This window comes from Grampus griseus (genome assembly GCF_964374135.1).
Source record: "Grampus griseus genome assembly, chromosome: 2".
Classification (NCBI taxonomy): Eukaryota; Metazoa; Chordata; class Mammalia; order Artiodactyla; family Delphinidae; genus Grampus; species Grampus griseus.
This window is the reverse complement of record NC_139018.1, coordinates 117,508,916-117,522,228: the sequence shown is the minus strand read 5'-3', so window position 1 is coordinate 117,522,228 and position 13,313 is coordinate 117,508,916. Positions and strand designations below refer to the sequence as shown.

Sequence of the window (13,313 nt, the reverse complement as noted above, 5' to 3'; positions counted from 1 at the left end):
GCTGCCTATGGGTTACGTGTTCCTCCACATGTCATGTGCACACATGTACATGCTGTGGCCAACCATTCAAATTCCTGGGCCCCACCCAGACCATAGACTCTGATATGGAGCCTGGGAACCTGTATTCGAACAAGAGTAGGCTCTCTGGAGGATTTTAACAGGTACAAACTTTGAGGACTATAGGCCTTGAAGACAGGCTTGGTTGCCCCCACCGCCCAGCTCCCATGTCCTCAGTTCTTTTTTTTTTTTAAATATTTATCTATTTATTTTTATTTTTGGCTGCATTGGGTCTTAGTTGAGGCATGCAGGGCCTTTGTTGCAGCTTGCAGGCTTAGTTGCCCCGAGGCATGTGGGATCTTAATTCCCCCGACCAGGGATCAAACCCACGTCCTCTGCATTGGAAGGTGGATTCTTAACCACTGGACCACCAGGGAAGTTCCCCATGTCCTCAGTTCTTTCCACAGACCAGACCTCAGGGTCTGGACAGGCCTGCTGACCACCCAGGAACCTCACAGAGCAACCACAGGCCATCCAGCAGACCCATTGCCTTGCTGTGCAACCTCACACCAGTTGCTTGCCCTCTCTGGGCCTTATTCTCTTACACTGCCAACTTCTGAGCCTCTTGTGGTTCTGGCTGTCTGGACTTTAGGGCAGACTGTGACTAAACATGTCTGTTGTCGGGAAGTCTTCTGCCGGGAGAAGGCAGCATTTGAGCCAGGCTTTGAAGAGTCTGGGATTTAACAGCAGAGAATGAGGGGACAGTATTCCAGGCAGAGGGACAGAACAGGAATGTGAGTTTGGGGGTGGTGTATAGCCTTTTATGGCTGGACCATCAGATGAGGAAGCACCTTCCCTCCAGGCCCTAGACTGGACTAGGGTCTGCAAGCTGCCTGGGGCCTGTACTGTAGGAGTCTGTGTCGCTGAGAAGGATGGGGCGCCCTCTTGTGGCAGTAGCACGGCAGGGGGAGTCAGTGTGTGTGTGTGTGTGTGTGTGTGTGTGTGCGCACACGTGTGCAACATATATGTGTCTCTGTCCAAACCTTTGTGTGTGGTGAGACTGTGTGTCCGTGTCACTGAATCTGAGGTTGTGTGATTGTGTGCGTCGCCGAGGGAGTGTGTACCTCAGAGGCTTCAACAGCCTCCTTCTGTGACCCCTCTCCTAACCAGGCAGCCCAGGAGGCAGTGCCACCGGCAGACATTGTGTTCTCAGTGAAGACCCCACCGCGCTCTGGCCACCTGGTGATGTTGTCCCACGGCGCCACGGCAGCCGAGCTGCCCAGCCTGGACCCTGTGCACAGCTTCTCTCAGGAGGCGGTGGACGCGGGCAGGCTCCTGTACCTGCACTCCCGCCCTGAGGCCTGGAGTGATGTCTTCTCCCTGGATGTGTCCTCAGGCCTGGGTGCGCCCCTCGAGGGCATCCACGTGGAGCTGGAGGTGCTGCCCGCTGCCATCCCACTGGAGGCGCTGAACTTCAGCGTCCCCGAGGGCGGCACCCGCACGCTGGCCCCTCCACTGCTCCGCATCACTGGGCCCTACTTCCCCACGCTGCCGGGCCTTGACCTGCAGGTGCTGGAGCCACCCCAGCATGGGGTCCTGAAGAGAGAGGAAGGACCTCAAGACAGGACCCTCAGCACCTTCTCCTGGAGAGAGGTATGGTCAGGGAGGCCCAGGGTGCAGCCCAGCTCTGGGGGCAGAGTCTGGGGGTATGCACAGATAGGAGGCAGGAGCCCGCGTTTACAGAGCACCTCATCTCACCCTCCCTCACTGGCAGAGAGAGATGAATGTCCCCATTTCCTCCACTCCTTCATTCCTTTGCTCTGGGAGAAATGATTGTCCCCATTGCCACCTGCAGAAACGGAAGCTCTGGAGGAGTCAATCTCCTCCTGCACCCAAAGGCAGGGCATGAAACGTGCTGGGCCTGAGACCCACCATGGGTCTCAGGCCTGCTGGGGCCTGACCTCTAGCCCTGGGCCTGCCTGCAGGTGGAACAGCAGCTGATTCTCTATGTGCATGACGGGAGCGAGACGCTGGCAGACAGTTTCGTCCTAGTGGCTAATGCCTCAGAGATGGACCGCCAGAGCCGTCCCGTGACCTTCACCATCACCATCCTGCCTGTCAATGACCAACCCCCCATCCTCACCACAAACACAGGCCTGCAGGTGAGAGCATTCTAGGACCACCTCCCACCTCCCCTCACAGAGAGAGGCCAGCACATAGCTCCCCGTCTGTGAGCCTCAGTTTCCTCCTCTGTAAAATGGGGATCCTGCCACATGCCTCACTAGGTTATTGGGAAGAGAGAAGAGCAACTGCACTGAAAATAGAACACAGGTGTGGGGCTTTATCACTGGACACTTATAAGTGCAATAGACAGCCTTGTGAATGGACATGCTTGGTCCTGCTGTTCCCTGGACTCACCCTCATCAGGAAGCTTTTTCCATGGCTCAGGACCAGGACTCCTGAAGAAAGCTCTTTCAGACCCTTAAGGGTGGATTCCAACTGCTCTCTACTCCCACCGCCAGCAAGTGAAGGCCACCGCTTGGCTGGCCGATCCCCTGCCTCTTACGCTACTGCAGAGTAGTGGTGCTGCCATCCAGCAGCGGTGGAAGTTGAGGCCCAGAAAGGTGACGAGACTTCTCCAGGGTCACAGTAGAAGTCACTGGTGGAACAGAAAGGGTGTGGCTTGACCAGGGCCGCACAGCAGGGTAGCAAATGGGCAGGGCCTTGAATGCTGACTTCTAGAGTGTGGACTCTGGGTCAGCAGCAGCCATGGAAGGTTTCAAAAGAAGGCTGACTTGGGCTGCCTGTGACGTGGGGCTCTGGGAATCTTTGGTCGTGTAGGATGTGCCTGTGGAGAGCAGCCCCGTGGTGGGGAGGCCAGCAGAGGTTAGGTTTCAGGCTAAGGGCTGCCCTGGACCCACAGTCAGATGGTGCTGTGTAGCACTTCAGCCACCAGGTGGTGCTGTCCACCGTGTTTGTGCCAGGAGCCCGGTGCTAAAGCCTGGCATCTATGCCTTGCCGCCTTCTTTCCAGAGCTCTGGCTGAGGTCAGCCTTGGTGGGGGAGGGAATCCGAGAGGGCTCAGTTTTCCAGGTATGGGAGCCCCTCCCCAGTACCGCTCATAAGTTGCTGACGCAGCAGGACCTGTAACAGGACCCTTGGAACAGGAACAGGATCCTGCCCTGCTCGCAGGTGGGAGGCTTGAGGGGGGATCCCCTTCACTCTGAGCGTGGGGTGGCGCTGCCTGCCCCCAGGAAGCCTTCACGCACCTGCCTGGGGGCTCGTGATTGCACTGGAAACACCTGGGCCCCCATCCCAGTGCTGCAAGACCCTGGCCTCTCCAGCTCACCAAGCCTCCCGCCCCATCCCTCACCAGGAAAGGGAGCCCATTTCTAAGTATCCTGGGCAGACAAAAGTCACGATTCCCATCGTGTGCCAGCCCCTGCCCAGACTCACCATGGAGGGTCTGAAGGGAAACCCCTGCCCTGCCAGTGAGCCACACTGAGCAGCACTTCGGGTCAGGGTTGGGGATCTCTGGGGAGGGGGTGAGAGCTGGGGTCTTCTTGGGGTTCATGAGCTGGCCTTGACGGACAAGCAGGACTAGAGCAGATGGAGAGCAGGGAGCCTGGGCGTGGGAGCCCTGGGCCAACAGGGGAAGATGAATGAGATGGAGGGCCCTTTGCGCAGGGGAGCCCAGATGGCAGTGTGGTTGGAGCCCTGATGGTGGCCCCAGGGCCAGGGAGGAAAGAAGTGGGTAAGCTTGGTGGGGGCAGAACCTTCGCACGCTTGTATCCCCAGATGTGGGAGGGGGCCACTGTGCCCATCCCTCCGGAGGCCCTTAGGGGCACAGACAGCGACTCAGGCCCCGAGGACCTGGTCTACACCCTTGAGGAGCCCAGCAACGGACAGGTGGTGCTGCGGACAGCGCCGGGCGCCGAGGTCCACAGCTTCACCCAGGCCCAGCTTGACGGCGGGCTCGTGCTGTTCTCACACAGAGGTGGGTGCCGAGAGGTGGGGGTGCCCCGAGGATGGGCGCCGGCGTGGGCCAGCGAGACCCAACTCCACGTTTGTCCTAGGAGCCCCAGACGGAGGCTTCCGCTTCATCCTCTCTGATGGCGAGCATACTTCCACTGGACACTTCTTCCGGGTGACGGCCCAGAAGCAGCTGCTCCTCTCACTGGAGGGCAGCCGGACGCTGACCATCTGCCCAGGTGGGTGTGCCATGCCAGGGGCAGGCTGCCTCCCCAGCAGTCACAGGCCTTGCCCTGCCTCCTGGTCAGAGGCTGACCGTCCCCTTTTGCCTCTCGCAGGGTCCATCCAGCCACTCAGCAGCCAGAGCTTGAGAGCCAGTTCCAGCACAGGCATCGACCCCCACCACCTGTTCTACCGTGTGGTACGGGGGCCCCGGCTTGGCCGGCTATTCCACACCCAGCAGGGCAGCACCGGGGAGGCCCTGGAGAATTTCACTCAGGCAGAGGTAAGGACCACTCTCTACAGCCACCACTTAGACTCCATCCAGCGTCAAGTGGCCCACTCTGCCCCTGGACACACGTGTAGACACGGGTACCAGCTCCAGCCTCGTTGGCAGCCACTCCCTGGGGCTGCCGTGGTCCAGGTTGTGCATGCCCCGCCCTCCAGGAGCTACCAGGCTGGTAGGGCAGATGGGGCTTAGCGTTCCAGGGGGAGGAAGAAGGATGCGGGGAATCAGGGCTATAGGGTCCCAGGGCAGGGATCAGGTTCTGGGGCTTGGCTTCCAGAAGGAACTGCTGTTGGACCCTAGGGGGCTGGAAAAGGCACACTGCGTAGGGGACCCTAGACAATCCAGTGGCTGGTGAGGGGCAGTGTTTGGTCTGGAGGGAATAGAGTTTGAGATAAAGGCAGCTGTTGGGCTTGTGGGCAGAGGTGTGAGCCTGGGGCTCAGGTCAAGAGCCAGCCAGAAGCAGAGTGGGTCCTGAAAGCAGACGAGTGGACAGAAGCAGACGAGTAAGTCAAGCTGGATGTGGAGCTGCCATCCATCCGTCGTGGCAGCTTCAGGACACAGCTATCCCAGAGCACAGCAGAGGCCACCAGCCGTGGGAAGAGGCAGACCTCTAGGCTGCCTCTGCTGGCATCACAGAGCTCTCTGTGCTAACTGTGCCAGTGGGGCCAGCAGCCATCGCTTAAATTAAGGCCCCTTCTAAGTGCAGGAGGTACCAAGCATTCCAGGGCAGCCTTGGATCTCCCTGAAGGCGGAGTGCGGTGGAGGTGGTCTTTCAGGCATGGGGAAGGAAGTAACTTTAACGAGGGTGGGAAGATTTCTCAGGTCGCTGACATCAACATCCCCCAGGCCTGGGTTCTCTGTTCTCCCAGCTTCTGCCATGGCTCCCTTCCTGCCCCTCCCCACAATGAAATATTGAGCAGGCTGCAGCAGCTGTGCACCTGAATCCCTGGGAGGCTTTGTCATCGGATGCCCAGGAAGGGGGAGGGAACAGGATGAGCCCTTCAGGCCCCTCCCCCACCCTGCAGTGCTTCCCTCACACCCCAGCAATCTGAAGGACTGAATTGAATGGCCACCAGGGGGCCAGGCTGGCAGCGCCACCCGGGGAAGCTGGGAGGAGGCTTCGTGGCAGACACACCCTCCCCCCTTGGAGAAGTGGGCAGGGCAGGACTGGGTGGTATCTGACAGTGCCACTGTGCCACAATACTCTGAGCTGGGTAGGGCAGGGACCAGGTGTCCCCATTTTACAGATAAGGAAACTGAGGCTCACGAAGGTCAGGTGACTCTATTTAGAGCCCATGGCTAGTAAGAAGCAAAACCAGGGCTATGCCTTCGGACTGCTAGGCCAAGATTCTTTGACCGAAGGACACTACTGATTCCCAGAGGTCAGGGACCCCTCCCCACCTTGCCTGTGACTTACTTCATCCCCAGCCAGACACCTCCCACCCACAAGTAGCTCCTGTACGCAGGCATCCAGGCTGTCACCCCCACTCCTGAGGGTCTCCGTTTCCTTCCTGCCCACCCGTCAGCCTGAGCCAGAGGTTACAGCTGGCAGTCCTCGCGGGCCACAGCTGGCCCACAGATGTGTTTTATTTGGCCTGCACATGCATTTAATATTTTAAAATTAGGGGAATCACACACACCCAAAAAAACCAAAACCCTGATTTCCGTTTCTTAAAAGGCCTGTGTTCCCTCTTCCGACCATCAGCTGAAGAGCAGCTACCCCTCTGACTGGGCTCTGCTCCCCTTCTCGACCATGCGGGGCTCCCCACTTCACCACAACCCCGCTGCTCCTAGAATCTCCTGCACACCGTGACCCCAGTCGGCTTCCATCTCACTATTGCATAAGTCTTGTTTTTCTGAGAGAAGGAAAATAGTTCCCTGTGTCTCCTAAGAGGGGAAAACAGAAGATAAGCCAGGAGGACACACTGGGATTAGAAGGGGGAGGGAACGGATTTCTTGATGGAAGTGGAGACTATTCCTTGGTGTTTAACAGCGGAGGGCCCTAGAGAACAGTGGGTGTGGCTGGAGTGGAGTTGCCATGGGAGGAGTTGGAGGAGGTGAGGTCATGGGTAACGGGGTCACATGGGGTCTTTGAAGCCAAATGGTGGCGAGCCATTTCACTGTCTGAGCAAGAGAGACAGAACCTGACTTTCGTTTTTAAAGACTCACTCTGATTTTTGCATGAAGGACAAACTGTAGAGGGGGGTGGAGCAGGGGCCAAAGCCAGGACACAGTTAAGAGGCTCTTGTGGTAATCCAGACCAGAGATGATGGTGTGTGAGGGGAGGAGAGGAATCAGGGGTGACTCCAGGGTGTGGGGCCTGAGCCACTGGAAGAACAGAGCTGTGCCCTCTGGAGTGGGAAGGCTGGGAGAGGTGGGGCAGGTCAGGGATTGTCTGGGACATGCTGAGTTTGAGATGTCCCTCGGACATCCTCGAGGAGCTGCCCAGGAAGCAGGTGGCTACGAGCCTGGAGTTCAGGAGAGCACAGCCCGGGCTGGAGATACAAATAAGGGGGTCATCTCATGGCTGGCATTTGAGGACATGAGACCCACTAAGAGCACATGGGCAGTGCCTGTAGACAGAGTCTCAAGGCCAAGCCACAGACATTGCGGAGAAGGGGAGGGACCAGCCAGAGCATCTGTGAAGAAGCGACTAGTGAGGTTGGAGGAAAACCAAGGGAGCAGAACTTCCTGGAAGCCACCGGGTGGGCTGGGGGAAGGAATGCTCAATTGTGTCCAGTGCCTCTGAGAACCAGCCACCGGGTCCAGCAACACAGAGGCCGTCGTGCCCTTGGTGACAACAGGAGTGGAAGCCTGGGTGGAGTGCACTCGAGACAGCACGGGGGAGAATATAGACTATTCTTTTTGGATTTTTGCAGCAAAGAAGAGCAAAAGTGCGGGAGGTGGGACAGCAAATGTTGGTGTAAAAAGTGAAGTCGAGAAGTTTCTTCTTTACGGTGGGCGGATAGCATAGTTGCGTAAGGATGGGAATAATCCGTTTGGGGGGAAATGGATGCCATGGGAGAAAGACAGGAGTTGGTAGAAGCAGTGTCTTCACTAAGGAAGAGGGTAAGGGATTTCATGCAAAAGAGGAAAGGCCTGCTGTCGAGAGAAGCACGGATAGAGCATTGCTTTTCCCAGGGGCTCAGAGGTTTGAGGTGACTTGCCCAAGGTGGCAGAGCTGGGATTTGACACAGGCATCTGGCTCTAGAGCCTGGCTCTTCACTGTCACGTGACTGTTTTCTGGCGACCCACTGAGTTGGTGAGGGAGAGCATGGGCTACAGACATAGAGCGAGGCACAGTGGGGAGATCCTCCAGGGAGGCTGGGCTCCGAGGGGCTGCCAGGGAGACCCAAGTGCCCAGTGCTCCTGGGCACCATGGGCTGGACCTGCCTCTCGTCCCAGTAATGGGCTCTCCCCGCAGGTATATGCTGGGAATGTTCTGTATGAGCACGAGATGCCCCCCGAGCCCTTCTGGGAGGCCCATGACGCCCTGGAGCTCCAGCTGTCCTCACCACCTGCCCCTGACATGGCCGCCACCCTTGCTGTGACTGTGTCTTTTGAAGCTACCTGTCCCCAGCGCCCCAGCCGCCTCTGGAAGAACAAAGGTGAACAGCATGGTGGGATGGCAACGTTGGGGGGGCTGGACACTGGGAGAGGCCCAGATAGGAGGGGACACAAGGCCAAGGTCAGCAGCTCATGTCAACTCCCAGGACCTGGTAAATTATAGGGAGGGTGGGCAGGTGGGGAGGCTTTGAGGTCAGAAGGAGGGACACGATCCTGGTCCTCCTGGGACCCTGAGCCCCAACCTGGGGTACCTGGTCTGAGGAGGGAGGGACAAACCTGGCCTTGGGGACCCTAATCTGAGGGTCCATGGCTCTCCCCTCAGTGGACGGGACCTTCATAGCCTGTGTCCCACCCCCAGGTCTCTGGGTCTCGGAAGGCCAGCGGGCCGAAATCACCACAGCCGCCCTCGATGCCTCCAACTTCCTGGCCAGCGTTCCGGCCCCCCGGCGCTCGGAGCACGATGTGCTCTTCCAGGTCACACAGTTCCCCCAGCGGGGCCAGCTGTGGGTGTCCGAGGAGCCCCTCCACATCGGGCGGCCCCACTTCCTGCAGTCTGAGCTGGCCGCAGGACAGCTTGTATACTCCCACGGCGGCGGGGGCACCCAGCAGGACGGCTTCCACTTCCGTGCCCACCTCCAGGGGCCCGCGGGGGCCTCCGTGGCGGGACCCCAAACCTCAGAGGCTTTCGCCATCACGGTGCGGGATGTGAATGAGCGGCCGCCGCAGCCGCAGACCTCCATCCCGCTCCGGCTCACCCGGGGCTCCCGCAGCCCCGTCTCCCGGGCCCAGCTGAGCGTGGTGGACCCAGACTCGGCTCCGGGGGAGATCGAGTACCAGGTGCAGCGGGCCCCCCACAATGGCTTCCTGAGCCTGGCAGGGGCCAGCCCGGGGCCTGTGACCTGCTTCACTCAGGCCGACGTGGATGCAGGGCGGCTGGCCTTTGTGGCCAATGGGAGCAGCGTGGCGGGCATCTTCCAGCTGAGTGTGTCTGATGGGGCCAGCCCTCCCCTGCCCATGTCCCTGGCCGTGGACGTCTTGCCCTCGGCCATTGAGGTGCAGCTGCGGGCACCCCTAGAGGTGCCCCAAGCTTCAGGGCGCGCCTCCCTGAGCCGGCAGCAGCTCCGGGTGGTTTCCGATCGGGAGGAGGCAGACGCAGCCTACCGCCTCACCCAGGGGCCCCGGCATGGGCGTCTCCTGGTGCACGGGCAGCCTGCCACAGCCTTCAGCCAGTTCCAGGTAGACCAGGGCGAAGTGGTCTTTGCTTTCACCAGCTTCTCCTCCTCTCACGACCAATTCAGCATCCTGGCACTGGCCAGGGGTGCCAACGCGTCCGCCACGGTGAATGTCACCGTGAGGGCTCTGCTGCATGTGTGGACAGGTGGGCCGTGGCCCCAGGGTGCCACCCTACGCCTGGACCCCACTGTCTTAGATGCGGGCGAGCTGGCCAACCGCACAGGCAGTGTGCCGCGTTTCCGGCTCCTGGCGGGACCCCGGCACGGCCGCGTGGTCCGCGTGCCCCGGACCAGGACAGAGCCCAGGGGCGGCCAGCTTGTGGAGCAGTTCACCCAGCAGGACCTTGAGGACGGGAGGCTGGGGCTGGAGGTGGGCAGGCCGGAGAGTAGCTCTCCTGGACCTGCCGGCGACAGTCTCACTCTGGAGCTGTGGGCCAGGGGTGTCCCTCCTGCCGTGGCCTCACTGGACTTTGCCACGGAGCCTTACAACGCAGCCCGGCCCTACAGAGTGGCCCTGCTCAGTCTGCCTGCTCGGACAGAAGCAGGGGAGCCAGGGAGCAGCGCCCCCACTGGTGAGCCAGGCCTGGCGGCCTCCAGCCCCACGCCCACCGCGGCCAGGGGGCGCTTCCTGGGCTTTCTCGAGGCCAACATGTTCAGCATCATCGTCCCTGTGTGCCTGGTCCTCCTGCTCCTGGCACTCATCGTGCCTCTGCTCTTCTACCTCCGCAAACGCAACAAGATGGGCAAGCACAACGTCCAGGTGCTGACTGCCAAGCCCCGAAATGGCCTGGCCGGCGACACGGAGACCTTCCGCAAGGTGGAGCCGGGCCAGGCCATCCCCCTCACAGCGGTGCCTGGCCAGGGGGCCCCGCCGGGGGGGCAGCCTGACCCAGAGCTGCTGCAGTTCTGCCGGACATCCAACCCTGCCCTCAAGAACGGCCAGTACTGGGTGTGAGGCCTGGCCTGGGCCCAGATGCTGATGGGGCCAGAGACAGGCTTGCTCAGGCCCCGGCCCCAGAGAGCCCTGGGGACACCAGGGGTGGAGGGTGCTGAGAGGAAGCCCCAGGAGTCCGGGACCAAGTGGAGTCAAGAGCTGCAACCTCCCCAGCTCACTCTGAGCCAGGAGAACTGCAAGGGGCCAAGGGCAGAGGCAGGCTTGGAGTCAGTCCCCTGCCCTGGAGCTAGTGTGGGCTGTCAAAACCAGAGCCACTTCCTAGATGGTCAGGACTCTGGGTCCTGGGTCTGTGACCTTGGGTAAGTCACACCTGACCCAGGCTGCTAAGAAGGCAAGGAGAAGAAAGGGAAGGGAGGGACAGATGGGGATTCCTGGCTTTTCCGCTCCAAGCCAGGCCTCCCCTCATCTCTGCCCCAGGACTGAGAGGAAAACTTTTTCCCTTGGTTTTTTAGGGAGATGGTATTTCCTGGAGCAGAGGGCAGGAGGAGAGAGTCCTCCCACTCTCTAGAAGGCATAAGCCAGTGGAGTAATGTATCCAGGGTGTAAGGTGGGGGGGTTGCTCTGGGATGGGTTTATTTAAGGGGCATTGCAAGGAAGCTATTTAGCGTGGTGCTGAGCTAGCCCAGACTGCTGGAGCCCCTGGGGTGAGGAATAGAGGAGGGTCTGAGGCCAGCTCATTCCCAGGGCCCCGCCTTGATGGGCTGATGGCTAGACAAGCATGGGTCTGTGGCCCCAGAGTGGGCTGGGCTGGGGAGCGGGCAGGGTCTCAGGCCATGGGCCCCCGCGGTGCCTGTGCTCCCCTGAGGACTGGGGCGGGTACTTGGGGACACTCGGCTCCATGGGGCCTGGATAAACGGTGCTTCTGGATAAGAGGTTCTGGACAGCCGTGTGTTGTTTGTCTGACCGTGCACTGGGCCCTTGGCCACACAAGCCTGCACTCCACCAGGGTAGGCCATCCCGCCAGACCTCAGCCACCAGGAGAGATGGGGCCCAAATTCCCACCTGTGGCCGCACCGCGCGGCTTGCAGGATCTCAGTTCCCTGACCAGGGATTGAACCCGGGCCACAGCAGTGAAAGCCTGGAATCCTAACCACTAGGCCACCAGGGTCTGTTCCTCTCTATTCATCTCTCAAGAGGTTGGAGCAGCAAAAATGAGGAGGGAGGGGGACTTGGGGATCCCAAGGCTGGGGGCAGAGGGGGACCACCAGAGGTGCCTTCCCTCAGCTCCCTGGAGATTTTCACAAGGCAGATTTCTGCTGGTCTTTACCCTTCCAACAAGAGGACCAGGAGTGCTGCTTCTCAAAGGCAGAGCAAGCAGCAAGGGTTCTGAAAAGTCAGCTGTCCCTGTACATGGCCCGAGCGTCCATCATGTGGTCAGCGATGGACCTGAAACACAGCATCCTCAGAAGGCCCTCGAGTTGCCGAGGAGCCACCACTCTCTGGTCCTTTCCCTCTAGAGGGTTTCCCAGGGTCATGGGCAATGGAGACAGATTCTGGGTCCCAGGGAATACCCCAAGCCCTGGAAGCAGGTTGACGTCCTCAGAAGAAAAGCAGCTGGAGAGCTGTCTGTGCTCTGGGGGGAGGTGGGAGGGGGTGGCTGAGGCCTGAGCACAGCTGCATTGGGGGTAGAGAGCACCGGCCAGCTGAGCGGCATCACCTATCCCTTGTGCTCGACATCTGTAACACCTGAACCGAGAGTTAGGGCAAGGGAGAAGATTCCCTCTCCCCGTGGTGCTGCCCCTGGACCACCCCTCCCCACAATGCCTTTCGCATTTCAGCATCCAGCCTCCTAGAGCCTCCCCCACGCTCAGAAGTTTCGGGGAGGAAACCCAGAATCCTGGTAGATCCCTGCCGGAAGGGCCCCCAGAGAACCAAGAGGGGATTGAGAAAGAGGAGATGAGGCTTGTCCAGAGTCTTACACAGCAAGGCAACCATAGAGTAGACCAGAGGCACAGCCAACTCCTGTTGCCACACCGAAAGCCTCCGCCTCGTGGAACGTGGCCAGGACCCATAAGTGGGGGGCTCTGCAGAGATCCCTCCATACCCAGAGCTCGCGATCCTGGCCCCAGCTTCCTTTACAAGCCTGGTCTCTCCAGCACACCCCAGGCCAGCCTCATCCAGAGGCCCTGCCCAGGGCATCTCTACGCCACACCCCACACTCTGCCCAGCTTCTCCCGGGAGCTCAAGGCTGCATCCTCAGGGCCCTGATATCTGGGACCGGTCTCCACCCAGGGCGACGACCAGTTTCCCGGGGAGAGTAAGCCGAGAAGAGGGTGATAGACCTGCCAGGCAGGATCTGGCCTCAGCTCAGGTTTCTCCAGAGGCCTGATGACACCCTCTCTGTTCACATGGCCTGGCCTGGCCTGGCCCCGGTGACCTGGCACGGGCTGACACTGATCCGGCCCCCCTCAAGCCTGGGCTGGACAGTGGGCAGGACCTGGGAGAGGGTCTTTCACTGGGACACCAACCTCGGAACCCATTCTAAATGCGGGGCCTCAATTTATTAGGTAAATACCTTGCAGATTTCAGATATACACCCCAGGCTTAAGGAGGTTGCTACCCACCTTACAAAATAACTCGCCATTCGTTCCTTTAAGGAGCTGGTTCCTCCCAGGCGCTGAGGATAGGAGCCAACCTATGCACAAGTGCTCAGGAATGTCCAGGAAACTCTGACCCTCTTACACACACACACACACACACACACACACACACACACACAATGTGCACTTGTGCTCACAGCTGTGCACTTACAGACCTTCAGAAACAACACAGAGATCAATACTTTCCTATGTCATTCATAGGCACACACACACAGGTGCACATACAAACTTCAGAGTTAAGTGCTCCTTGCCTATGGCCTTCCCACAGTCCCAGGAGCTGGCCACGTTGGGCCAAGGGCCAGGATGTCCTGCCCATCACCAGACCCAAGTTGACATCAGCAGAGCTGGGAAGTGACCCCACAGTAAGGAGGATGGTGAAGGGGGTGTGGGGAACAGAGTAGGGGTTGCCAGAGAAGCCCAGATTCCCAGGTCCCCAGCTTGGAAACCCTGCCCACCACCCTCAATGGTTTAGCCTCTTGGGTG

At 59.8% G+C, this 13,313-nt stretch overlaps 1 protein-coding gene across 2 annotated transcripts in view; it reads left to right on the top strand.

Annotated features, from left to right (window-relative positions):
- CSPG4 (chondroitin sulfate proteoglycan 4) overlaps nucleotides 1-11,103 on the top strand; it is a 35,361-nt gene extending 24,258 nt beyond the window's left edge. For both annotated transcript variants that reach the window (XM_082647352.1, XM_082647353.1), the window contains exons 4-10: nucleotides 1,168-1,650; nucleotides 1,983-2,159; nucleotides 3,795-3,993; nucleotides 4,073-4,207; nucleotides 4,307-4,473; nucleotides 7,901-8,084; nucleotides 8,402-11,103. In XM_082647352.1, the coding sequence (XP_082503478.1) occupies nucleotides 1,168-1,650; nucleotides 1,983-2,159; nucleotides 3,795-3,993; nucleotides 4,073-4,207; nucleotides 4,307-4,473; nucleotides 7,901-8,084; nucleotides 8,402-10,230 (3,174 nt within the window). In that variant the 3' untranslated portion in view covers nucleotides 10,231-11,103. The remainder of the gene's footprint in view (nucleotides 1-1,167; nucleotides 1,651-1,982; nucleotides 2,160-3,794; nucleotides 3,994-4,072; nucleotides 4,208-4,306; nucleotides 4,474-7,900; nucleotides 8,085-8,401) is intronic.
- Nucleotides 11,104-13,313: the final 2,210 nt, after the last annotated feature.